Below are 27,425 nucleotides of genomic sequence, written 5' to 3'. Positions count from 1 at the left end.
ATTTCTCTGCCCGCCGCAATCTTCTGTGGTTTATCTATTATGCTAACGTAAGACGTAAAATTTCATCACATGGTTGCAATACATTGCAAAATTAAGCTTTTGAACGGTGCATTGAAACAAAATAAGATCTTTGGGTCATCAAAATAGATCTAGGATCTCTGTACGTCTCTGTCTTTCCCATCGACACCCCCCCCCCCCCCCCACCTATTATCCTTATCCTAACCTAAGTGGGTTATTTTAGGATTTCAAAACAAAACTTTTTTCGTAGAAGCACCGCAATTTTAAATTATTGTGAAGTGGTTACTTACTTATTTAGCAGTCATGGCTTCTCCTTTGAAGCAATTCGTTACGAGCATTCAAAATCTCTCAGCTCAAGGTAATTTTTAGCATTATATATGGACCGGTTTCCTTAAGATCATTTTGAGGTTATGTTTCATCCAATTCTTCTTTGAGCTAAAATCCAACAAGTTTTCGCTGTTCTAGTAATATCCAAGGATATTCTTTCTTCTTTGCCTACATCTTAATGAATCTACAGTTCTGAACATCCTAAAAAATTGATGATTTTATGTCCAAGGAACGTACAATATGATGTTGCAAAGAGTTAGTTGATAGTACGTAACTTCTAAGACATCATTTATCCTAAAAGTGCGAACTTTTCTTTTTAACCAGAAAATGATTATTTGGCACTCACATTCATTCTTCACAATATCATCAGTGAAGAGAGGATCTTGCTCTCAAGGATCTACTGTTCTTGGGAGATTGAAAAGAACATCTGATGAAGAAATAATGAAATTTAGCAGGTGCCGAACTCTATGGTTCTATCTGCAGTCTTTTTTATTGTGGATCGTAGACCAGAGCTATCAAATTTTACCTGGTGTCCTCTTCTAAATCTATTTTTTGTGGACTTGTATCTGTTCAAACACATATTATTGTGCAGTTTTTTTTATAAAGAAGAATGAGTAGGTACCTACCTAAGTAAGTTTACTTGGCAAGTTAAATCTAAGTAATTTTTATTTCAGGCAGTTACCGTGAAATAGTGGATATGTTAAACAAATCTTCAGATGTCTTGGTGAAATACAGGGAGCAGCTTCCGTCAGTTTTGGAAAGTCTGGATTGTCAGCAACATTCACTTGGCGTATTAGCAGTTTTGTGTCTAGAACTTTCAACCACAGCACCCATGCCCCCTGACACTTTTGAGAAGGCATTTCTAAAAGTACAAGAGTTTCTCAGTACCTGTAATGGAGAGCAAATCAGATTGATGCCAGATTCTTGTAAGTAATTTTGTACTTTTTCTCTTCAGTGAAGGAAGATTCCTATTCTTAAGCATGAAAGAAAGTTAGGATTTAGATAGACTGAATTTTACCAAGTTTTTATCAGTAATTCTACAAAGACCTAATATAGCTCATTAAAATGCTGATTTTCAGAAATTCTTCTAACTCAACTGATATTGAAAATTTGAAAGCATCCCTTCTAAGTAAGAAGTTTTGTCACAATCGAGTCAAAAGCATTTAATAGCAATCTAAACAATCAGTGTGAATTACTCATTCAAACTAAACACCTACTTCTAACTTTTCACCCTACCTAAGTTCAGGGAGGAATTAGAAATAATACTTGCTTTTTGGTAATAATATTCATTCAGTGTAAAAAATCCCTCTTATAAAGTTTCCATTTCATTTCAAGTTGAATGACAGAATTAAGTTCAAAAAGCTTAATCAGCCCAGCCAAGGAGTGAAATTTTCACTTAAAATATTTTTCGGACTAGGGAAAATTGTGTAAAGTGTTTCTCAATTTCAGTGGCATGTGGTTGGTTGGGTGACAGTGCAACTTGTTGTCCTTGCAATTTCTCCATGTGGCCTCTAAGTGGACAATTTTTAAAATTTAGACTCTACAACATCTCTGATAACATCTTCAGCGATAAAATCTGATGAAACTTCTAAAAAAAATTTGACCTTATTCCTTACCTCCTTACTTTCCGAATTAATTCTCAACTTCTTTTCCTTTAATTATTTTTGAAATGCACCGCATTTGATTGCAAAGAATTTGCTACAGAGGGAGTGACCTCAGCAGAAAAAGGTGCCTGGAGGAAAGCAGTGCAGTGAAGTAGAGAGAAGTAACGACATGTGGTGACAATCATCAAATTATGGCTGTCTCTGCACTGCGATCACGCATCTCTCTAGCTGCCAAAAAGAACAAGCCTCTTCATGAGACCATTTACATTTCACCCATTCACGTATATTTTCAAGTTCTGGTACAACTGTACATTGACGAGCTAACTCATGAGGTTGTGGGCAGTTGTTAGCAAATTGTTTTGGTGGTGTTCTACACCTATGTAAGGAATGACTGGGTTAAATGGTTTCTTCTTCATTTCAGTACATTATGTCAATCCGTATCTACTTATGCTCTGAAGTTGTTGTTGCAAATTCATTTTTCTCTTTTCAGTTGCAGAATTGTGCCACCATCTTACCAAAAACCTAATTGAATTTAAAACCCCAATGAGGGGAATCGCCATCCTACAAAAAGCAATTAAGAAGCTGCAAATGTCAAGCACGCAACTCACACCTGTACATGCTGATCTTTGCCAATTATGTTTGTTAGCTAAAAATTTCAAACCAGCCCTAGAATTTTTAGACATTGACATGGTCTCAATCGGTCAAGAGGTAAAGCCTGTAATTGTTTTGAATGTTGTAATGCAAATAATTCTTAATTATGTGTAAATTTGAGGATAACCCGCGGATGAGAATCATTTTTGAGGTATTTTCAGATGTGCATACCTCTAGTGAAAGATTTAATACTCGGAAGAATTATATGATCTTGATATTTTGAGAAAGGACAAAAAATTTTGAAGTCCTCTTTTTATCAAAATCAACTGATCTATTCATGATTGAGGTACTCATTTTTTATAGTATGTCTCTTTTTTTGCTGAACATAGACAGCAGGCATATGTCTGTAGTTCATATGTTTAAAAAGAAACAAAAGATCAACTTTCTTTAATTTCTAAAATGTTTTTCTTTTTGTCATTTCTTTTTGCATGGATAAAATTTTTTCGTAAAAGAATCATTTTAGGACATTATGAAAATGTGAAGACAAATTCAAAATATACTGCATATAGTTTAAAGAAATTAGTGTGAACCTGGTATCAAATCTCCGATTGAGAAATGGGGCCAATGGAGTAATGGAAGAAATATTCATGAAAGTGAATGAAATTGGATTTTACAGTCTATCAGTCAGTATTGGATCATTGACATTTTTTGTCATCTTATCCGATTTTCTACTTTTTGTTATCTTCCCTAATTTTCTGTGTTTTCTTTTCTTTTCCTCCAGAACTGTTCATTCGATGCAAAATATTTCCTCCTGTACTATTACTATGGTGGTATGATTTATGCAGCAGTCAAACAGTATCACAGAGCTCTATTTTTCTTTGAAGTAGCAATCACAACTCCTGCCTCTGCTGTATCTTTCATCATGCTAGAAGCCTATCATAAATACATACTGATATCTCTTATTATTCATGGAAAGGTATGCTATGAATCTGATGATGTAGCTTTTCAAGAACCATTTTGATGCTTATTGTTGTGTCATTCCTACACATATTTCCCTATTTTGTCTTTATTTTAAAGTTTCTTAAAGCATTTCTGATAAAGCTCGCTATTCAGAAAAATTCTCCACAGAAAATTCAGAAATGAAGCTACCCAACTCAAACGTGAAACTCTCTGTTCATTTTGACTTATCGATGTAGGATACTGTAAAAAGATGATGGTTTTGGTGGAGGGTTTGTTGGAGAGATTTTTGGAGACAGGAGCCAAAATGTTCCCCTCCATGCATTGCATCCGAGTTTTTTTTCCTCCAAAATTTTAAAAGCAAGAAAAGTAATCCAGCAAAATGCATTCAATACCTTGGTCCTCAGCAAGACTTCACCCCTAAGCTAAAAACATGCTAAATAAGATTTATTTTTTTTATTTGTTTAATTTTTTTAATCCAAACATTATACTGGTTTTTTTTCAAGTGGATTGTCATCAGTTTTTGCCTTAAAATGAAAATTTTTTCAGTTGTTTTGGCTTCCTGGCAGTTTTTTACAGGTATTCTCTTTCATGTTTTAGATCATCCCGTTTCCTAAGTATACCTCACAAATTGTTGCTCGCTTCATTCGACCTCTAAGTCAGGCATACCATGATTTAGCAACAGCCTATGCCACAAATAATGCTGAAGATGTTAGAAATTGTCTCAGTAAATACCACGAAACTTATGTCAGGTAAGCTGTATACCCATTCTCCTCCAAAATAAATTAAATGCAAAGACGGTGTGTATGCTCCTTGGATAATCCTTTGAACGTATTTGTAAGCGTTAGATGGTTCTTGTGCCTAGAGTTTTTGCACGGGGAATCAAGAAAACATCTTAATTTTACAAAAAGACCTGTGACTAAAAGGGTGAGTGTCGATCTCATCAAAAACCATACAGAAGCAAAATTAGATGTTTGCTTGAAATGAGGTCAGGAAATCAGTTCCAAGTATGGATCACTTGGGAACGATATTTAATGCTAAGAGAAAACATGAATAAGTCGAATGCATTAATTTTCAGTATTATTTTGTAAGCTTCTACGAAGAGACCTTTCAGGTTCAGAGGAGTGGATTGATTTCAAGTGAAGAATCAATAGTGTGCAAAGATACCATGTTTTCCTTTGGGATGAGATTCCTAGAATGAATCTGCAATCATTAGTCCTGCCCATAGCATGGATTTGTCGCTATTTTTTATAATGTTAAGTTTTCAAACAACAAATTTGCACATACATGTACCACATGATGATAGATATACATGGTATTAATCAATTGTTTCTGTTTGTCCAGGGATAATAATGTGGGCCTAACCAAACAGGTTTTATCATCTTTATTCAAGAAAAATATTCAACGGTTGACAAGAGTATTTTTAACCCTCTCCTTATCGGATGTTGCCACCAAGGCCCAACTCTCAGGACCGCAGCAGGCTGTTGTCTATCTCATAAAAATGGTACGTTACAATTGGAGGCTCTTCCTCTAAATGTACATACAACACAGATAGTATCCTCTTCAATGCTCGGATGTTCTGATGGCCAAGGCTCATTATTATTGAGTTGCTGCGTTGGAAAATGACCACCATTTTTATTTGTGACCTGGTTTTTTTTTTTTTTTTTTTTTTTTTTTTTTTTTTTTTTTTAAAAGAAAGGAGGTGCAAAATTGATTTTTAGCATTTGAGGCCTTATGTGTAACAATGGCGGATGTGAAAAATTACATTTTCGAAACTGGCTTAAAAAACTGTTTTGTTTACACGAAAATTTAATATGTTTCGCTCTGGCATAATGTACAGATCTCGAAGATCACATCTCAAGTATTTTCTCAAAATTTTCTCGATGCCAAAACAGTTTTTTGAATGTGTAACGAAAAGGTCACTTTTCACATCTGCCATTGTTACATATAAGTCCTCATTTCTTTAATTGCACTGCACGGGTATCACAATTTCTCTGCAATACCTCAGCTTTTTTCATATGGAATGTGCAATATTACAATATGACTGCACCAAGGTTCTTTGCTGATTGGGAAGCAATTTAGATTCAGTAGCGATTTGGAGCAGTCTGTAAATGACGTTATATTTTGCATTCAGTATAGTTTTCTTTACTTAAGTATTGGGATAGAAAAATTCCTTTGACTTTAAAAATATTTCATAAGTAGTATTCATAGTGATAATCAATTAACCAAATAATTTTTTTCTCTTTGTTTACAGATTGAAGCTGGAGAAATTTTTGCCACCATCAACCAAAAAGATGGAATGGTCATGTTTCATGATGATCCAGAAAAGTATAACAATCCAGAAATGATGAAGAAGCTAGAAAATGAAGTAAGTCTCTGTTTTATTTATTTTTCCTAAGCAAAAGCTGTTATTTCAGTGGTAGTAGTTACAGTTGCAGAAATGATAGCTTTAGTTGTTATGGCAGTGGCAGTGTCAGTTGTATTGGTGTGCAACTGAACATTGTAGTCTCTGTAAAACCATTTCTTTCCTCAATTGTTGTCCTCAGAAACTGGCTGGTGTCCAACACTCTCTTCTCACTTGGAGTGTCATCCCATAGTATTGCTAAAACAACATTGAAAAGCCATCAGTAAATTCTTCCTTTATTGCAAATGAATGAATAATCTATGAATTTCTGTTGTTTGAAGAAATGAAATTTGTCAATCTAGTGCTAAATGGACTAAAAGCTTTTGAAATAATTTGAAAAATAAGAGAGGTTGAAATTTTGTTCGTTGTTCTGATTAATCTTTGTCTATTGAGTTCAAGTGTTGTTATTTCATATTTTTTGTATTTGTTTTCCAGATTTCGTTATGTATGGACTTAAATCGCAAAATAAATCAGATGGAAGAGGAAATTGATGTGAATCCTCAATATGTTAAAAAAGCCAATAGTAATCAAGAAGAAGATTTGTCTCCTGGACAAGGTCTCAAAATGTCTTATTCCTCTATGAACATGCCAGGTGTTAAAGAATGAATAAATATTCAGAAAGCTTGTTGCATTTATTTTGCAGGGCTTTGCTCAGTGAGCCAACCTATTTTTTTCCACCTGTCTATTCTTACTTTACTTTGTGTATAAAGTGTAACATTTTGATTAATTTAAACATAGAATCTGCTAGCTTGTAAGTTTGTACTCAAATCAGTTTTGTAATTAAATACAAATTTTAGTAATTTTCCTAAATCAACATCCTATTTTTCTAGATCCCAACCTTGTTTTCCAAATCGTAATTAAATAATTATTCCTTCACAGAAGACAAGGGGTGCCAAAAGAATAATGTGTTGAGCCCCATGGTCAAGAACAAAAAAATATTGTGTCACCTCAACTCTTTGAACTGTTGTTGAGTTAATTTTTGGCGCTGTTTCGGAAAATGACCCCTTTTTCTCAGTTTGATTTTGTAAGACAAAATGAAAATAGATTAAAGGAGTTTTCAAAAGCCAAAAATGCCTCTGTTTTCGGCAGGAGCTGGATAGAAACCGAGGTCTTTCCTAGCCTTAGTAATCAAATATAATGAGAGATCTGAAGTCTGCTCCTGGAAAAATTTGCTCTTCATATTTTTAGACTCAAGATATTCGAATCAGTTTTACATGGTGTCAAATTGAGTGAATAAAGCCTTTTGAATTGACCCCCCCCCCCCCCCAACAGTAAAAGCAATGAAAATTTGTGGACTTCTTATATATTGGCGGCGTAAGTCCGCAACCACATTTCCAGGTTTACGCTGTTGCAGACTTCCTATCTTACTTTATCTTTTAAATGGAAAACTCCTCAACGGCAACTCCAAAAATTGCCGCGATTTTTCTTCTATGTGCAAAGAAAAATCTGCAAAAACTTCAAAGAATGATGTTAATTTGTTCTCCTTTATAAAAATAAAATAGGAGCGAAGATTTTCAAACAACGTAAACAAGATATGTGATTGCGGATGTACACTCTCGGTAGGTACAAATTGTGGGTGAAAGAAAGCAACTGGTCAAAATTATTTCCTTGTCTAATTCCTTGTACAATTTTCGCTCAGAGACTCTCTAAAGACAATTAAATTTTTTAGGCTAGCTGCAGATTTGAGACTGACACAGAACTAATTTTCTTGTTTTTCCTGAGCATTTTGTTCTTTAAAGTCAAAGAAAAGAGTGGTCTACACCTAATTAATTGGTATATCATACAGACGAAACATTTCCTCATTCGGTATCTGTTATTAGCATGATCTATTACCAGACGCAGTCCACATTTCAGGAGGGATAACATAATTTTCACTAATATATTTATCAGACTTCATTCTGCTTGCTTCGCCATTGCACCTGGGAAATCTCAGACGTGTATCTATTTAGGCTTGTGATGTAGGTAACAGATTTCCTGTTGCATTTCATCTTGTAGGAAGACAAATGGTGATTGTTTTTGTTCCAAATCTCGTGGGATCTACCAACGTTCCAATTAGTTTTCTTATGGGGGGGGGGGGGGGGGGCAGAAAAATTTAAACAAAAGGGCGACTCATTGAAGTAAGTAGAAGGAAACTCTACGTATCATGCTCAAATACTGAATTGTTTGCAAATTCGAGGGCCGAAAACGTTCTAATATATTAGAATAGTGCATTCCTCGGAAAAGTGACAATTTTTTGATAAAAATCTGTGATGGTTTACTTTCCATCGGCACAGTACATAGGTCACGCTGGAATTACTTTCTTAGATGTGAAAAAAACAACCAAAGCTTCACCCATTGCCGGTGCCGCATGCGACGGCTATCAGACGAATTTTATCGCAACACCTGAATGCAACTATTCGGGCTACATGGATGTCCGTGTTGCATACAGACGGACATGAAGGCGTTTTGACTTCAGGCACTACCTATAACGTGATTAACCAGCGGCGCGACGCTTATAGAGGAGCAAGTCTTGAGAGGAGTCGGACAAAATTTGAAAACTGAAAACAAACTTCCGGTGGGCAATACGCTAGGTATCACAAGTAGGGAGGGATGTAGATCTTTAGTCGTGAGATGTTTCGATCAGGCACCAGGGCCGAATTTAGGGAGTGGCCACATGGGCCGCGGCCCATGGCGGCAAATTTAGGAGGCGGCAAATTTTGCAATTTTTTTTTAAATGTAGGTATAAAAAGAAAAAAACGGATTCAGAAAAAAAAATTATAAACAAGGAATGGCGACAAAATCTCTCATTTCCTGAGAATGTAGTAATTCTTAATTTTGTCGTTTCTCAGTGATACGAGAGACAGCACCATTAATTAGTCGAGTTAAGAGAGAAATCAAACATACAATTTGGCCTGCAGCGGCGCGGTACCTACAAAGAGCAATGATGACGAGGATTCGAGATGAAAAGGAGAAACACTCGGCGCGGCGGCGGTCGGCATGTAACAAGACATGTACAAGACTGCATGAATACTTCACACATTGCGTTAAACTTACAAGGGGAACTTCCCAAGCTGCCGCCTCCGATCGGGCTGAAAAAATTCATACGAACTCTTTGGATGAATTTATTTGACCCGTATTTTTTTGTTTTTTCCAACGCCCCCTAGAAACCCCCCCAAAAAATTCCGGAAAGTCTTGCTTTGAGCGCTCGAGTGTATATACGTAGTATAGCATCGTTATCTTATCAGTCGGCGGTGGCTCTGCGGTAGCGCGCTTGCCCGGTGTTACAGCGGTCCCGGGTTCGAATCCCGGGCGCCGCGCCTACTTTTTACGACCGAATTTTATATTCTCACACATTTTCACATCGAATCCCATTTAATACAGTGAAACTTAAAACATCAATTAATTTACAACCATCATCAAACACAAATTGATCTACGATCAATAACTTCTTCAATTTGAAGTATAGATTTTTTTGGGAGGGGGGGGGGGGGGGATACGCGCGCGATTATCTCGCCAATCACTGTACTTTTACATTAGCCGACGACCCGCTCCGCCCCGTCACATCAACATATTTCTCCCGATTACCCGTATGCGTCATGATTTTGTGGATAATGACGGGAAAAATCATGACGCATACGGGTAATCGGGAGAAATATGTTGATGTGAGGGGGCGGAGCGGGTCGTCGGCTAATGTAAAAGTACAGTGATTGGCGAGATAATCGCGCGCGTACCCCCCCCCCCCCCCCTCCCAAAAAAATCTATACTTCAAATTGAAGAAGTTATTGATCGTAGATCAATTTGTGTTTGATGATGGTTGTAAATTAATTGATGTTTTAAGTTCCACTGTATTAAATGGGATTCGATGTGAAAATGTGTGAGAATATAAAATTCGGTCGTAAAAATAGGCGCGGCGCCCGGGATTCGAACCCGGGACCGCTGTAACACCGGGCAAGCACGCTACCGCAGAGCCACCGCCGACTGATAAGATAACGATGCTATACTACGTATATACACTCGAGCGCTCAAAGCAAGACTTTCCGGAATTTTTTGGGGGGGTTTCTAGGGGGCGTTGGAAAAAACAAAAAAAATACGGGTCAAATAAATTCATCCAAAGAGTTCGTATGCATTTTTTCAGCCCGATCGGAGGCGGCAGCTTGGGAAGTTCCCCTTGTTAGTGCGATCAATAGCGGGTCGGCGTGAAACGCATAGCGCCTACAAGACCGCATGAATACTTCACACATTGCGTTAAACTTAGTGCGATCAGTAGCGGTCTCTTTCTATTTATTCTCACTTCTCTTTCTCTTTCTTTCCTATTCGTTGTTTTCATCTTTTACTCTCTTCTCCTCTTCCTCTTATTATTGCTCTCCTCTCAAATTATAGCACCCTTGTTGTGATGGCGCCAGGTGTAATCGCTCCATACGCGAAACCTTTAATCCGGCCCCAGTCTTTGTGGACGAGCGGCTCGATTGTCGAATCGATATCGAATGCCCTTGATCGGTGAAAAGCATAGCTGAGAGAGGGGTTTATCAATCAGGATCATTCAATAACGGTTCGACTGGCAGTGGATCGCGGCAGAGGTTCCGATCTGACCGCTGCGCCGCGGGAAGGAGAGGAATTTTTTCGGACGTTAAGTACCTCGGCTTTCTCGACAGTGCGCGTTTAAATAGGAGCCTAAATTACGCAACTCAGAACTTGAAAATAAAGAATCAGACATCAAATTGAAAAAAGAGGAAAAATCGAGTGTCACTTTTTTTTCACGACTACTTCTATCCCTAGTAGCGATGGATTTAAAAAATATTCTACCAAAAGTTGTCAAAAAAATGTAAAATTTGTTTAAATTTTAAGAGTTTGTAAACAAGTAAAAAAAACTCTTTCGTAATTTTCACGTGGTTTTGAAGTAAATTCTAAGTTCCCTTAAAATGTACGAGTTTTTTTACAACTTTTCTCAACAGCCACTGTTACTAGGGTAGAAATCCAGGGCCGGGTCAAATTGACCCGACTATACCCTATGGGAGAGTTATGTTGCCGGCGCATACGAGCTTTAGGTATAAGTCTACGATAAAAAAAAAAAAAAAGCCAGGTATCCAATGGGAGAGAAATCGCGTGTCAACACAGCCGAAGATTTTTAACCTTTCTCCCGAATCCAAGCGATCCACCTCATTGGCAGCATAGAGCGGAGTTTTGCAAAGTTACGCCTCGTGCCATCGCGCCTTCAATTCTGCAGATGCAACACGGACATCCATCAAGCACGAATAGTCGTATCTCTGCGCCGTTATCAACGCGCGTCCTCTCCGGTGCTCTGTTTCCACATTGTGTTGGTTTCGTTTGTTTTGTTTGTAGTGGTGCTTCAAAGGCTACTCGAGCAACACAGCCGAAGAAAGACGTATTCTGGCCCCGTTTTTAAACTTTTCTCCCGAATCTGAGCCACACCTCATCAGTCATCGGCAGCGTAGAGCGGAGTATCGCGAGTTCATGCCTCGCGCTATCGCGCCTTCAATTTTGCAGATGCAACACAGACATCTATTAAGCACGAATAGTTGTAGCTCTGCGCGGTCATCGGCATGTCTGTTATTTTTCATTTCAGAGGGCTCTAAAAACATTGGAAAAAGATTGAAAGGAAAACATTTTTGTGAAGAAAAGAAGAATATTCAAAACGTACAAGGTATTAGAAAAGTCCCCTTTCTTCCTCTGACTTTTGAGGTAAAGATTTGAAAATTGGCGGACGTTCCCAGGTAAAAATGGTAAAAAAGGTTCTTTTCTGATTGAAACACCTCGTTTGAAGAAGCATACAAAAGCAACATTTTCGCCCAAAACCGAAGTCATTATCGAGACAGTTTCAAAATGGCGACCTTATAAAGTTCTAATAAAACATTTACTTTAATCTCGTTCAGTCACATTAAATTTATTTCACTCGAGCACATTCTATTTTTCGCGCAGCGATCAGGAGGCATAGGTGTAGCAAAAATCCCTAGTTTTCTAAAAATCCGTAAAAGAAAACTCGAGAATATCGGACTTTTCCTGCTAACTCTTTGGAGGACAACTTTCTAAACGTGAATGATTTGGACCTTTGGAAATTCTTTGCAACACTGTGAGAAAAATCCTGCAAAAATTCGCTGAAGAAAAAAAAAAAATGCAGATATTTTGCACTCGGAAATATTTTCATAAGAATGGCGATTGTACGACAATTGCAACAAGGTCTTTAAAATTTCTAATAGTTGTCATCTGAACCGTCATGCCATAAAATGCATTACGAGGCGAGTAAGGTGCGATTGTTATAAAGATGACGTAAACGGAGCCACGGAATCAACTTTATAAATTCATTACGTGGTCCCTACCTACGTCAAAAGTATCAGTTTACTGCGCATATATTGAAATCTCTTGGCGTCATGCCTTTGTTTTTGTTTTGCTTTGTTTGTTTTTCTGAGCGGTCTACTACCCGAGTAGCACAAATATTTGAAAAATTTTGCAATTTCTTAATGCAATAAAATTTCATTTTTTTTTTATCATGAAATCAGAATGCCGATTTTAAACGACCAATAAAATAAATTTCATGTGTGAGAAAGGTAGGCGATTTGCAATGTGAAAAAAACTTGCATCCTCTTTTGTAATGCACTTCAATAAGAGGAGCTCCTTCAATTAGTGAATAGACAGCATGCATAACACGCCGATACGACAGCAAGAATTTTAGCATGAAATTGGGATTCGATGCAACCTGTGCTACCTGGGCATAGAATGTAAGATCGAAATTGACGAGTCTCTCATCAGAGATTGAAAGGGATACTCTTCCTTGGTCAAGGGTTAGAGGGGTGGGCGCGAAAGGGTGGAGGAGGGGGAGGAAGTGCAACAACAACATATCGATTGCGCTGGTCGGGGTTTGCACTTGAGTCTCGGCCGCGCGGGGCCGTATCCCGTGCCTCCAGTAGCAATGTGACCGCTTTCTCGCAAGTTTGTCTCGCTCCCCGCGCGCGCGCCCACCGTCATGGGAAATGGAATGAATCGGGTGAGTCCCACGACCCTGTACCACTGTGTCTCCACCCCAGCCTTGCATGCTTCAAGTAAAAGTATTAGATGATCCGAGTAAAAGTATTGTCATGCTTGATTGAATCCACCTCGACAGAGGATAATCAATCTACGTAAAGTTATGATCAAAATTTCCACTTTACATTCCTTTTTGCAGCGAAAGTTGGAAATAACAATTCTGCGATTGCAAATATTAGGACATAGCATTTTAATAACTGCCAGTATTTTTAATGATTTGTGCTACAAGGGAAATGTTGAGATTTTATCCGCAGAAGCGACGGATGAGCTTTGAAGTGTTGCTCGGATTAGACAATTTCGTGTAGAGAGTTTTTAAATTATGAACACTTTGCTAATTTTAATGATGAAATCAGAAAAAAATATGGTAAGTGTAAATTTGGGATGAAAATTCATTTGGTAGTATTCAAATAGTAGAATCTCTACGTTATTCAGTTGTGTAAGATATAAAGTCGCACAATCTGAGCAGCATTGCTAAGCTTGTAGGTTGTTTTGACAAAGAATGATTAAATTACGAACAAAGGAAAATATGCACGGCTAGTTGAGCTATCTCAATTCAGCCCTCCACCTCCTCCCCTCAGTAGGTACTAAAAAATATGGTTGGTTCTATTTTAATGTGTTTGGATTGATTAAACTACATTTTTCAAATAGGACCTACTTATTTGGATTCGCCCACAAACGCACCTACCTAAATGGGCAAACTAATTACACACACGTTGTGTGTGAAATGAGCCAAAACTTGTAGCTTCTATTTCAAAATTTACTTAATCCAATTGGTTCTATTTTTCCTTTGAACGAAGCGTTTATGCATGTTCTTGTGGTTTCATAATAAAAATAATTAGCAAAAGTGCCAAACTTTGCTTTAGATCTACAGAAATCTCCTAAAATCTAGTAAAATCAGGCATATCAATAACATTCTTTCATACGAAGGAAAACAAGAATGCCTTTTCCCTTGTCCCTTCCCCTAGCTTACTTTTGAATAGGTACTCATCCTACAAGACTTTTCGAATTTATGCGCTCCGCTGAACGTAAAATGTACCCCCATCCTCATCCCACGCTACACTCTCTAGATCCAGCGATGGACTTTTCTCCTCATTAAGTGCTTTACTACTACCTCTACTTTCTTTTATACTTTCTTCCTTCCTATCTCTAAATTTTACAGTCTTGCTTTCAAATTTGATCATTTTTGTAACAATTTACCCATTTATTAACACAACTTGTACCCTAATTGCAGAGGTGTGAAAAGCCAAAGTTGCTGAGATACCTCTAAAAAATAAACGAATTCTACAACCACTAAAGTCATTTTTTTCTCTCGGCAGGTTCTACCCGGTCTATACGTGGGGAACTACCGAGACTCAAAAGATTCTGCTCAACTAGATCGTTTCAAGATAACTCATATACTCGCAATACACGACGCGGCTAAAAAACTGCATTCCGTAAGTATTTCTCAAAGAAATCTAAAAATTTCAACTAGCTTAGTTTCTTTGCAAATTCAAGCATGTCGTCTAATGTTCAATAGAGATTTTGCAGGTGTCTGAAATTGTGTAAATTTTAAGTACCTATAGGAAGAAAGCACTGATCACGTGAACAACCCTATAGTCTCCAGAATGGACAATTATTAGAGGAGATATGACTAAATTACGAACTCTGCTAAAATACATGTGTTCAAACGGGAAATGCCGTCTGATGACGCCACAAGGCGGAAGATTCTTTCTTTTTAAAATCTTTTTTTCTCTAATTTCCCATATTAGAAAAAATAATGAAAAATACTGCGAACGCAACTCCTTAAGCACTTTCAGATGTAGGAATAACAAATTTTCGTGCAAATTCGCCAGTGTCCCTCAAAATTAAACTAGTCGGAGCGTTGGAAATACTGAAATAAAGTAAAACTTAAGAAGAAACATTTACTTGATTTGTCAACGCCTTACCCAGGAGCTTATGCAGGGAACTTCAGGCCGGCTTCCTTTGCATGCCACGTCATTAATTCATTGTTTATGAACCCGGTACCGGTGTTCCAGTGCAAAGACTCTGAAGTAATCAACAACCTAAGACACTTTCCAACGCAATGAATTTATTCTACAAGCTTTCACGCCCCCAAAAAAAACAAACAAACAAAAAAAAAAGTTGTCAATGTTACCAATGTTACCAACACGAGATGTGCGGGCATGGTGTAAATAAACAGAAACAAATTCGTAAGATCTAATGTAATTTTTTTCATCATTTAAAATGACAGTAATCCATGTGGAGTGTGCAAAAACATAATAGTAGTAACAAGTTGAAAACGCTGACCCTGTAGGTTAAACTAATCGCGTTAAACACAGCAGCGTGACCGGCATGAACGCATATTAGAGCCTGCAAGACTGTAGGAATACTTCACGCAGTGCGCCAAACACAGTGCGGTCAGCGCGGAACGCATAGCGCCCACAAGACTAGAGGAATACTTCACGCATTGCGCGTTCGCAACGATGCGCACTTTAATCGTTGAAAATTCGTAATTGCTCTATGCCGGACCTACCGTTGACCGCACGAGTAACCGCATCGGAACAAAAGAAATTATAGAATACAAATCAATAACGAAAAATTGAAAGGAAGCTCGGATCAAGCTCCTCGCATAAAATCCTATGAAAGGCGTCGACGAAAATCATTCGTAAGTTCTTCTTAGGGTTTTACCCCTTTTTTGGCATGTGCGCTTTTGGGGTGAGTCTCGACACTCTCCATTTGCACATTGGTCAGGGGGCATAACTCCCTGTTATCATAACAAACGTTACATACTAATCGTATAATCTTTTTGCCCGTTTGTGACAACCAAGACCTGAGATGGCGCAACTCTACTGCCGTGCTAAGCGTCGTAAGAACATTCGAGAGTTGCAAAATTTCCTTCGATAAAATGTTTATTTTTGAGGAAAATTATGAATATTTTCCCTTGAAATTTTCAGAACTTTTAGATCAAATTACAAACAAAACTATCTGAGAAATTGCGAGATTAACATTAAAAAAATTTCCTGAAAATTAGAGATTTGCCAGAAGAAATTTGGCAACGCCTGAAGGCTCATACGGCGTTTCTCCTTAGCACGGCAGTCTAGGTATAAAGGGACTCTAATTTGACCTACATCGTTCATGGGTTTTTCCGGAGCCGTAAATTTGGATTTACTACTTCCAATGGAAACCACAAACATTTCCTTCTCCATTTGAAGTTAATTTTGGAAGTTTCCAATAGGCTCAATGTGTTCTGCGTAAAATTTAACATGTGCCATAGTGCTTAATTTCTTACCGTGCCTAGCAGTCCATTCAATTGAAAACATGCTCTCTATTAGTATATTGAGATTATAAACACTCCCCGTTTTAATCTGAACTGTGCTTTTTTTGTTTGTTTTCAGGATAAGCATTACCTTTGTGTCTTAGCTTCTGATACACCAGATCAGAATTTATCGCAATACTTTTCATTGTGTAACGATTTCATTCATGCTGCCAGGTTAAGAGGGGGTAACGTCCTCATACATTGGTAAGTTTTAGCGCATATTTTAAATGAATATAATCGATTTTAACGGTACTGATTTCAGTTTTCATATTTTATTTGCTTGACGGTGGGAACGAAAGAATCACGGAGATGGACTTTTGAGGTAAAAATCATGCAGAGAGTGAAAAGGATGGTCTTGTAAAAAAACACTTCACCATTAGTGTAGCAGAAGAATTATTAAGAGCACAGGGAAAAGACCGTAAAGTGATAAAACTTATTACCTCACTCAGTTCAGCTCCTGTACACTCCTGTAGTTTATGATCTCCCGACATGACAATTTTGCAGGCGCTGAGTTCATCTGAATCTCAGAAAACTAATAAATGTATAGCGTTTGACTCGCCAGCAAGACGTCAATCAGAAAGCACTTCGTAGAATATTTGAGCCGGAAAAATGAACATGAAAATCTTTTAAATGGAATTACACAATACAAGCACATTATGCTTGGGAGATGAAAAGTACAGTAAATAGGAAGAAAGAAAAACATAAAACAACATCAATCATAATCCCAGTTTTACTTCATTTATTTTTCAACCTTCCCCCCCGAATAAATTTATTATATATATATATATTTTCAAAATTATATTTCTAAATGAAATAAAACAAAAAACAAAAGAATCCGAACAAAGGACGACTCGTTGGAGAAGAAAATAAAACTCTACAAATCATGTTCAGATAGTTACCTAATTATTTTTTCGATTTTGAAGACTGGCAAAGTTGCAATACAATCAATGCATTCCTTGGATAATTGACAATATCGCCATAAAGCTTAGTAATATTTCATCGTCGGTACAAAAGGCAAAGCCGGAATCAAGTTAAGAAGTAAGAGAAACAAGCGAAGCGCCCTTAGATGGTGATGCATGCGACGAACACCAAACGAATTCCATCCTAACGCCTGGGCGCGGATGCAACTATTCGGGCTCCATGGATGTCCGTGTTGCATACGCTGCGGAGTGAAGGCGTTTTGATTTCCCAGGCACTCTGCGCTTTGCCCGCATCGCTAAGACTGCGTGACAGTACTACGAAGTTCCAAAAAGACAAAACACCCCACATTATTCGTTTATACCACAAATACATCCCCTAAGCACAAGGGAATAAATAATCTTGTGACTATAAGAAAACATAAATATTGCAATCAGTAAATAATATAGTAATATTATGCTTAATAGTCAGTTTCAACCACTCGATTCATCTTTTTTAGTTCACAGGAGAAAAATAAGGGAAACGCAAAATTCGGGTGACCTTTATAGATTATGTAGCTTTTCAACAAAAATGAGAACTGTTTTCAAGTGATAAGCATTCGATGAAAATACCTCAACATCTATTTTTATCGTATCATCACATTTGCTTTCAGCTTGGCGGGAATGTCTCGAAGTGTGACAATAGCTGTGGCCTATATAATGAGTGTTACTAGTTTAAATTGGAAAGAAGCACTCAAAGTTGTCCGAGTTGGTAGATCGGTTGCCAATCCTAACGTGGGCTTTCAGAAGCAGCTCCAGGATTTTGAATATTTTAAATTGCAAGAGGTAAACATTTATTCTCTGTGATATTTAGTAATTTTTATGCATGGAATGTCAAATAAACGACAACATGTGATGGAGTCAAGAAACACATGCCCTCAATTTCATTACAAAGACATCAAGGTTTGAGAGAATGGTTTAAAGTGGCGTCAGAGCAGTAAATTTCATTTAACGAATCCTCCATTCTCCGTAAAGTTGTCATGCTACAGAGTTTTGGAAATTGTTTGGATGGTTAAAAATCGACCGAATTATTTTGACTGTGAAAAAGGGCCTTAATCATTTCATTTAGGGCAAGACAGCAATATGTGCTCTCCTCTTCATGCTCGCATGGTTATGTTTCGGACTAACAAAACACAAATTTTAAGGTCAGAAATCGGCAGAACTTGTGGAAATCCGCACTAACCAGCAGAAAATTACGAAGACTGCTCTCTCGCAAAGTAATGTAGACCTACTGCTGTTTGATCTGAAGTAACACCAATTCTTGCGCACTCACGTGTGCTGTTATCCAAAAAACCCTTCATTTTGCATGTGGGGGTAAATTTTGCTGTTCTAGCTGATGAGTTAATTCATTAAAATTATATTAGTCGACGTTTATACGAAACTTAATTTCGAAAATTTAGTTTTCACCACCCTCCTCGGTTATACGGCAGACACGTGTGAAACTTATTCTTTATAATAAAACACAATAAGGGGGTTTGCTTTGAAAGTATACACTTGAAGCTCTTGGCAGTGCTTTCGACTTACTGACACACTTTACGGCTTCCAGGAGAGAAGGAGACTGAAGGAAAGGTTTCCTAGCTTGGCGTTAGTGGTGACAGACGAGGAACAATGTCGAATAATGCTCGTCTCTTATCAGGGTCTTCTACTCACCCGTTCTCTTTGTGAGGGCGATTGCGCCCTAGGTCAAATATGTCCTACTGGCCTATGCAGAGCTACATCTAGGAGGTAATCTCGTTCATTTAATATTTGCAAACCTATTTTGAGTTTTTTGTCATCCCCATTCTCCTATGAAATATCAGTCATAGGCGGATCCAGGGAAGGCGTAGGCGTACGCCTCCCTCCCCCCCCCCCCCGTTCGCCTGAGAAAAAGGAGGAAGAAAAAGAGAGGAAGAAAGAAGGAAGAAACAGGATTAAAGAAGAAGGAAAGACGCTTTCATTTGGTAATTAATAATGATGAAATCGACTCAAATTGCATCTTAGATGCTTCAAAAATTCGAAAATTTTCTGGAGGAGGCCCCCAAAATCTCCTCCCGTTTGAGGTATCTAGACCCGCCTATGATATCAGTCAACCATTCAGTTAAAATTTCCGTGTTCATGGTCACTTGAGGTTACTTTGTGTTGTTTTTTTTGGTCAGATCGACCAAAAGAACTTGGTTGATCGACCACATTTTTTATCAAATCAACTGAAGCCGTTTGTTACTCTGAGACATCTGGATATGAGGAAAATGTCCGGCTAAACTATAAGGTACTCTTGTCTCTCTCGCTGTCACTCAGAGGTTGAGACTCTCGAGTGGCTAGCGCATTAGACTTGCTTCGATTGTTGAATCGTCATCGAATGATTTTGATCGATATGTAGCATTGATAGGATAGAGAGTTCTCGATCAAAGTTATTTGATAACGATTCAAAAATCGAGCCGCAGGTTCGTCCCTGGCGGCTCGACGACGTTGAAAATTTTCAACCCAGAGATTTGATTGATTCAATCCAAGTATTGTTCAAAGTCTCTGAAGTAATGTTCATTTTACTTGCTATCAGCAATTGAACCAACTAGCTCATTAGATTAAATCTATCCTAGACGGACACTTTCTACGTTCAATATCAAGTGAGTTATCGCCCTACGAAAAGTCGGGATTTTGACGTCATCCATCGCGGTAGTGACACCCTTGGTTTCTTCCACCTTGCTTTCGTCCGAGTTTCACGTTAAATCGTCAGTGCAAAAGTGCGTCACACCGACCGACAAAATAAAGGTGGAGGAGATCAAGGTGGATGACGTCAAAAACCCGACTTTTCAAAAGGTGATATCTCGGTTAATAGTGAAGGTAGAAAGTTGTTGTTTGGACGGATCTTATTATTACTGGTCTTATCACTTTTAGCTAGCCTACAAGAATCAAGCATCGAAACACGATTCACTGGAAAAAAAACATCGGATCTAGAGTCCAGACTCTTGAAAACATTGACAAGAAAAAATACTCTTGATTCAATCGGATTTTTGCTTGAATCAAAACGAAATCCGCTTAAATTAAGAGGCTTGGCTCTTGATTTAAGCTAGAACCTGATTGAATCCAGAGTACTTTTTTTTTGTCGATGTTTTTAAGAGCCTGGACTCTAGATCCAATGTGTTTTTTTTTCCAGTGTTCTGTGACCAGCGTAACTGACCCATTTATGGATAGTGTGACTGGGATTAATGGTGTTGGTTGTACAGTTACAGGTCGAGTGGTGGGAGTCGAAAATCGTCACTACGGACGACCCCGCGGAAGCTGCCAGCGACGCCGGTGGGGTCGCACGCCTGCCTGGCGCGAAGCAGCAGCGCGGTGAACCACCTGGGGAACCTGGGGAGCATGACGAGCCTCGGGGGTCGCTCCAAGCGGGAGCTGGGCATGGGGGGTTTCTACGGGTCGGGCAGCGCGCCGGCATCGCGAGCTGGTTCTCGCCTGGATGTGTCTGATATCGACTCCTCCCCCGTGCCCTCCCTCTACTCGAGCCACCCCAAGCCCATGGGCTCCCTGTGCGGACCAAGCGTAAGCAGAATCAACTCGGCCCCGGCCACTCCCCGCGGATCGCCCACCCCCTGGCGGCGGAGCACCCTAGCTAGCTCTACAATCGTCGAAAAGCTCGATTCCTAATATTCCACCAATCGGTGACATGGAGTACATAGAGTCGTAATGTGAATGGGAGAGACGGCGCCATGTTCAGGTCGACGAATTCTGAGCCCGGTGTGCGCCGAGCTTGGGTCACTTTTTCGATACTTGTTCGATCTGTAACGGCCGTGTGGAATACGTGGTGATAGAGAATTTGCAGGTGTCTGAAATTTGATGAATTTCGTGTTTAAGTGAAAACTACTGCGTGAATTGGACACAAGGATACTTTGATTCATGAATTGAACAATTATTGGAGAAAATATGACAAAATGATCTAATCTGCTAAAATACATGTGTTTAAATAGGAAACACCGCCAGATGATGTCACTAGACGGTGCATTTTCTCACTTCTAAATCTATTTTTACACTATTTCCCATATCAGAAAAAAATTATAAAAAATACTGTGAAATCAGCTCTTTAAGCACTTTCAGATGAAGCAATAAAAAATTTGCGTGCAAATTCTCCATTCCTATCTTCTTTATTCAGATCGGATGGCTGAGACCCCTGTATCGAAAACAATCGATCATGTATCGAAAAAGTGACACGGCGTCACACAGGAGTCTTAGAATGCGAGACCTGAAAAATGCTTAAAAAGGGCGCTAGCTCTCTTACTTTCATTACGACGCTATGTGCTCTATGATCGGTGATTGACTATTGATTTGCTCAATATTTACCAGTGCAGACCAGGGCCGAAATTTTCAGGCTCGTCGCCAAGCTTCCTCAAGCGACCTCTTAATCAGACTGAAACTGAGTCTAATAGAAAGGAATCAAGTTGCATTTTCAAAAAAATATGAAAATACGCTCCGAATACTGTGAGAAGGTGGTAGAATAGTGCTGAGTCCACTCTATATTGAAGGGAAGTCAAAAGCCAGAAATACTCAAAATTAGAATTACAGTTACGAAACGAACTCTGATGAATCCAGTCTTGCATGTCTTGATGACAATCTTGCACTGTCTTGACTGTAGAGAGAGCGTACAGCTCTGACAGAAGCATTTAATATGCTCTGCTGGAGTCTTACTGAGAAACTGTCAACAGTTTTACCCTAATTTCAGCACATCAGCCAGCTTTACTCAATCAGACTTAAGAATCCATAAGGGCTTATTTTGAAAATCTAATTCTGATGTTTGATTTATATGTCTTTAATCCACCCTCAGAATTCTAACGTTAACGGATATCTTCTTTTTCTCCACAAAAATTTCAACGCCCTTGAGAAATATGAAATGTTTGAAATAATACCTCAGAGTTCATTTTTATATGGGTTTTTACGTATAAAGAGGATACCTTGAGCCCCCCTCATCGTGAGACTAGATTTCTTCCTACTAAACTCAGTCTTTTTGAGCAGTGTTCAACAAAAACCGACTTTTGTGATGAGAAAAGATTTGTGCCTGGAAAATAGTTGGCAAAATTTCACACATGTCCTCACAAAGAAAATTTTTGTGCTCAAAATTTTAATATATCTACCCACTAGATTTTTGCTTGTTTACTTTTGATAAAAATAAGTAATTAGTTCAAAAGTTTTCCGCTCTCCGCTTCTCAATTTCCAAGAGTTTGAGGAAATTAAGAAATGCCGGAAATCCCAATGAGAGAATGAATGTAATAGGGATCCTGTATAAATTGGAAAAAATTCAATTTTCAAACCACAAATGGACGTATTTCTGTCAAACGGAACTATGTGCATTATGACGTGAGCCCTGTTATGCATGTATTCTTATGGGTCTCAGGGCTTATGTCTTAATGCACATAGTTTCGTTTGATAAAAATACGTCCAAATATGGAAACCGGAATACAGGATCGTCTACTATGAAAGACTTCTGTTGATTCAGATTACGATTATATTTCCTGTCTCAACATTTCCTCATTTGTACCTAGCGGATTCGGTAACCGATATTTTTGTAGCCTTGTTCAAGTGTTAGGCAAGGAAAGATGATGGATCAAAATTAATAGATTCTAAATTCTGATTTTGATCCTGACCCACTCCTACAAACCCTTAAGTTCATTTAACGTGCAATGAGCTTTTTGAGAGATAAAACATTTGCACTTATAGTACAATATTTTCTCGTGTTAGAGGTTTCATTTATAGTGTTTCAATCGTGATTTTTGTTGAGTTTGCACGTAGTAATTATTATTATCATTGTTATCAGGCAATAAGGAAATCATTACACAATTATTTTTTATACTATTTACGAGAAGTTAAACAGAGTTTTGTCATATTTTCCTGTTAGCTACATTATGAGTTTAGGTAGGTAAATTTATTCTTTAAAGACTGTTTGGATGGTGGAGGTTTTCGTAATGATGAGAGATAGATGAAGTAAAGGAAGTGTATGGGAATTCTTGATTCTTGAAGGCGTTTTTTAAAGCTTTTGCGGAAATTTATGCCGATTATTTTATACTAACATTGGAAAAACAGCAAAAATTGCAGTTTTTTTCATTCAGCATTTTCCTTTACAATCGAACACCCTCTTCATAGCCTCAGTCGTTTCTGTTATTTTCATTGCGACTAACCAGCTCTAACTAGTGACTGAAATAGTTCAAACGTAGTTATTTAAATTAGAATCTAAAATAAGTACCTAATTATGATTTGTTGTTCTTGTGAACCTCAGAAACAGAGAAATTGGTGATTTGAAAAATTCTTTTTCGGAAAATGAATGGGACTGCTCCTGCTTATATCAACACGCACACACATTGTATATCGGACGTTAAGACGATTAACATTATTTAGTGTTTGTTATATGCACTGCTAGAAGCTGTAAAGTAAAATCTGAGGTGTTTGTGTATTACACCTTGGAGTGTATTTTAGCTGTCAAACAACCCCATCGATAGTGATTACTACTCTGCAAGAGCAAAAAGCGTATCCCAAAAAATAGTATACACGTGCAAAGATCAGATTATATGCTCACTATTCTGATTACTTGGGTTGTTCAACAGCTTACGCTCGGAAAGGTGTTTCATTCTAGAGCATAAAAGGCACTATAGATTTCCACTTCGGGAGCCTCCTATACGTCCTGTTACCGAAGAGAGTAATAATTCTAAAATTAAAATTTTAAGGGAATGAATCTACTACTGTTCAAACGAAAAATTTTACGGAATAGGTCCTCCGATTTCATTGCTACCAGGGAACTGGTTGATCTAACAATAAAGAATAAAACAAATCTACCTCAAAAAAAAAAGAAAAAAAAAAAAAAAAAAAACTCTGTAGTACACTAAGGGGCATGTCCCCTGACCGCTTTGCAGTCAAGCCCCTGAAGCGCTTCGCGCCACACGCGTTATGCGCCACTCTTGTTTACATTATAGAGTACGATTGCTTTGTTATGAGCTTGCCCTTTCACTCGATGTTGAAAATTGAGATGTAATTTTTAGACTTGTTCCTTGTAGCGTCGGTTGTAAATGATGTCAGAGTTATACCTTGGTAAAACTGATGATCAGATCGTTTTTGTCTATAAAACCATAGGTATTTGTTATAAAACCATATTTTTATTAAGGGAAGCAAGTCAACACTTCTGATGTGTCATGAAATGTATGTATTCATATGAAGTTCAGAGCTCATTTGAAAATGGATTTGTTGTCGTCATAAAAAAATGTATTCATTAGTAGACAAGCACTCTTCAAAAGTAGAATAATCTGAGAATTACATAAAATTTTTGAATTTAAAACTTCAGCTCAGCTTAGATCATTAGAGTACGTGTCAATTCCGGACGAGTCCTGAATTTCATATGAGCACATGCATCTCAAGGCCATTAAAATATTGACATGTGCCTTTTGTGAATATACTCCACATATTTATGCCGTAGAATTAATATTCTTGGCTTTTTGCATTTTTCTAAAAGCAGAAATGAGATTGGTTTTTGAATGAGATCTTTAGATCGGCATTATTTAAACACCACATTAATTTTCTTATTTATTTTGTCCTAATGTTTGAGGACATTTTATACCTTCTTAGAGAGGAATTTTATTTTAAAGTAGAATTCTCCTTCTTTTAATGAGGTAGGTTCGCACTGTGTGCAGAAAGAGTAAAAGTGTAAGCTGACCAATTATCGGTAACCCATAAGAGACCGTATTTAGTTCGTCCATTATTTTCCCCCAATTTATAATAGCCACCTGATTCAATCAATAGTATCACCGCATTTTCCCTTTGTCTTCTTTGTCTATCACTTTTAATAATCAGCCTGCAGGGACTGACTGTCCACCTTTTGCGACCTCAGGTCGAGAGAGGTGAATTCATCTCTGTGCCCGCCGCATGCGTTTGGAGTGGTAAACTTCCACCAGGGATTTTACTTCTCATATTCAAGGCGGTTGTTCTTGTTTTTAATACTTCGGATTTAAACCTCTGTTTTTTCTCTGTATTTTTCGTTCCTGTTTACTAAGATTCAACTTGCGGCAATTTTTTTGGCGGGGCCCAAAGGTGACTGACAGGAATCTCGCAAAGGGAATGGGGGAGGGAGGAGGGGAATGGGGAGAGTGTGAGTAAAAATCCGAAAAAGCATCTGACATCATTTATGAATAGCCCTAAGTGAGCTTGAGGAAAAGGAAGTAATGTAAACCATTAGAACGCCCAGAACAGCTGTGGTTAGGTTCTGTCCATATTATCGGAATGCAACTCACGGTTGTTGTGAACACTCATTGTCAGTAATTTTTATTTGAACGTACAGAAAGGTTTAAATAAATCTTCTAGAAACACCGAAGTTTTCTGTAGAAAAATAAAACGCTTGGGTAAGTTCTACACTGATTCCATTAGGTCGTACCTTTTCCGCCTCCAACAGATTAACATTTTTCCGGATTCTTCACGCATCAAGGGCGACGAAATATTTGGAATTGTTACATAGGTACTGTTTTCAGTGTGATACATATATAATTAGATTTATTTCAGATGTCATTATAGGCTTTAGGCTATGCTACTAAGAACACCTGTCTTGTAGTCACCCGTAGATCTCATGTCTCACATTATATCACATTCGTTAGTTGCTCCGATCAATATGAATAATTAGGAGCATTTAATTACTCGCAGTGGCGAGGCGTGAATGATTGATTATCGATATTTCCCCATTTGAAGCTATGGTAAAGAATCGATTACTACGGTGTCTGTTGCGAACACCCTGTTTATCGATCCTTTTCCATTGGTTTAAATGGCAGATCAATCGATACATCGCGAGGCACGTCACGCCACTACATCATCGGTATAGTATTTATCATTGTTTAATAGGTTTATTTACTTTGTACTTGGTCTGTGATAGCCAAATTTTATTTTCTGTACCTAAGAAAATATTTTATATTTTAGACGTAAAAGCCTGATGTAGGTAAATTAAACATAAATATGACCTAAGCCACGCTGTTAATTTCAATGTTTGAGGATCATGTTTTGCCTCTTTTAGAGTATACTTACTTTGTTTGAGGAAAGACTTAAATACAAAGTTTACCCAAAAAACCCATGCTGTGTACTCATCAGATTAAATGTATTTTTCCAATCAAGAAACGAGATTCTGAAAATAATTAGTAGTTAATTTAGAAACCCAGTAACACCAAAAATGTAAGCTTTCGAAATTGACTTGAATGCTCACTTGGTTTTCCATAAAACCCTGCATATCGAGTATGTTCCTCGAACTATCAATTTCAAGAATAAATGCGTTTCAACATCTATGCATTGTCTTTGTCCATCTCACATCTGATCTAAATTAATTTAAAAGGGTATACTGGAATTTCACGTCTCTAATAGTAGATTTGTATTTCTTGTAAAAAAAAATCAACGAAGGTATAAGGGTTGTTATGATATGAAGGTTACATATCGACGGTTTGAGTCGGCAATCACATAACTCGGTTTGCGACATCGCAGACTTCCTGTCATACTTCATTTTTCAAACGGAAAACTACTCAACGGCAGTTCTTTAAAACTGCCGTGATTTTTCTTCTCTGTGCAAAGAAAATTCTGCAAAAACTTCAAGGAAAGATGTCAATTTGTTCACCTTTAAAAAAATTACATACAGGATTATTCAAAAGTCACGCACCACTGGCCATAACTTTAGTTCTAATTAACCTTGCAAAAAATTGGTAGTGGAATCTGTATTCCGAAATACCATAATAGTACCAAAATAGTATCATATGCCCCCCTCCCCCCAAAAAAATAAAAAATTTCCAGATGTTTTGAATGCAACAATTCGCAAGTATTTTGAGCTGAAACTAGGGGGAAAAAAAACGAAGGAAAAAAAAAAAAACATAATTATTCCGTAGAAATTTATGGAAAAATTCTTTATGGAAGCCTCAAAATGTGTCCGATTAGTCGCATAAATTCTAAAATTTCTCGGGGATGCCCCTCGGACCCCCCCCCCCCTCCGTGCTTAGGGCCCGTACCTTAAAACTGGTACCAGGGCCCGAGATGGGATGTGGCGAGCCTGCACGAAGGCTATTTCCATTTAAATCTTCCTTCACATTCATTCCGCGTAATGATACAACTATTTGAACTCTCCGTAACTTTTTTTACTGATTTACTAACTAGAACTAATAAATACTTATCCAAAAATTACAGTCAAATGAGGAGGAAACATGTGCTGCAAACCATGCTATGTGCCTACTCTCTATAAACTTACTGTGCTAAAAGTTGCGAATGAGTTCCGAAAACAGTTAACACAA

General features: G+C 37.9%; 2 protein-coding genes and 1 long non-coding RNA gene across 5 annotated transcripts; 2 read left to right on the top strand and 1 right to left on the bottom strand.

Moving 5' to 3' along the window:
• The first annotated feature begins 202 nt into the window (after positions 1 to 202).
• On the top strand, positions 203 to 6,711 carry CSN3 (COP9 signalosome subunit 3). The gene is made up of 8 exons (XM_019057260.2): positions 203 to 376; positions 1,020 to 1,271; positions 2,440 to 2,657; positions 3,322 to 3,516; positions 4,098 to 4,249; positions 4,842 to 5,001; positions 5,752 to 5,865; positions 6,337 to 6,711. The coding sequence occupies exons 1-8, from the start codon at positions 322 to 324 to the stop codon at positions 6,505 to 6,507; spliced, it is 1,317 nt and encodes a 438-aa protein (XP_018912805.1). The 5' UTR covers positions 203 to 321; the 3' UTR covers positions 6,508 to 6,711.
• Positions 5,858 to 18,709, bottom strand: LOC109041091 (uncharacterized). 3 transcript variants are annotated; one of them, XR_011899701.1, is made up of 3 exons: positions 18,353 to 18,709; positions 16,654 to 17,509; positions 5,858 to 6,099 (listed from the first exon to the last, which is right to left on the bottom strand). It is a non-coding gene; the product is annotated as an uncharacterized lncRNA (long non-coding RNA). The 3 variants fall into 3 exon arrangements; XR_011899698.1 differs by having other exon boundaries at positions 16,654 to 17,448; XR_011899699.1 differs by having other exon boundaries at positions 17,113 to 17,448.
• On the top strand, positions 12,720 to 26,438 carry LOC109041090 (uncharacterized). Its single transcript, XM_019057261.2, has 6 exons — positions 12,720 to 12,880; positions 14,235 to 14,351; positions 16,293 to 16,417; positions 17,784 to 17,955; positions 18,716 to 18,894; positions 20,370 to 26,438. Exons 1-6 carry the CDS (start codon positions 12,860 to 12,862, stop codon positions 20,788 to 20,790), a joined length of 1,035 nt encoding a protein of 344 aa, XP_018912806.1. The 5' UTR covers positions 12,720 to 12,859; the 3' UTR covers positions 20,791 to 26,438.
• Positions 26,439 to 27,425: the final 987 nt, after the last annotated feature.

The sequence above is a fragment of the Bemisia tabaci genome, chromosome 1 (genome assembly GCF_918797505.1).
Source record: "Bemisia tabaci chromosome 1, PGI_BMITA_v3".
Taxonomy (NCBI): Eukaryota; Metazoa; Arthropoda; class Insecta; order Hemiptera; family Aleyrodidae; genus Bemisia; species Bemisia tabaci.
The sequence above is the reverse complement of the archived record's forward strand: the minus strand, read 5'-3'. Positions and strand labels throughout refer to the sequence as shown.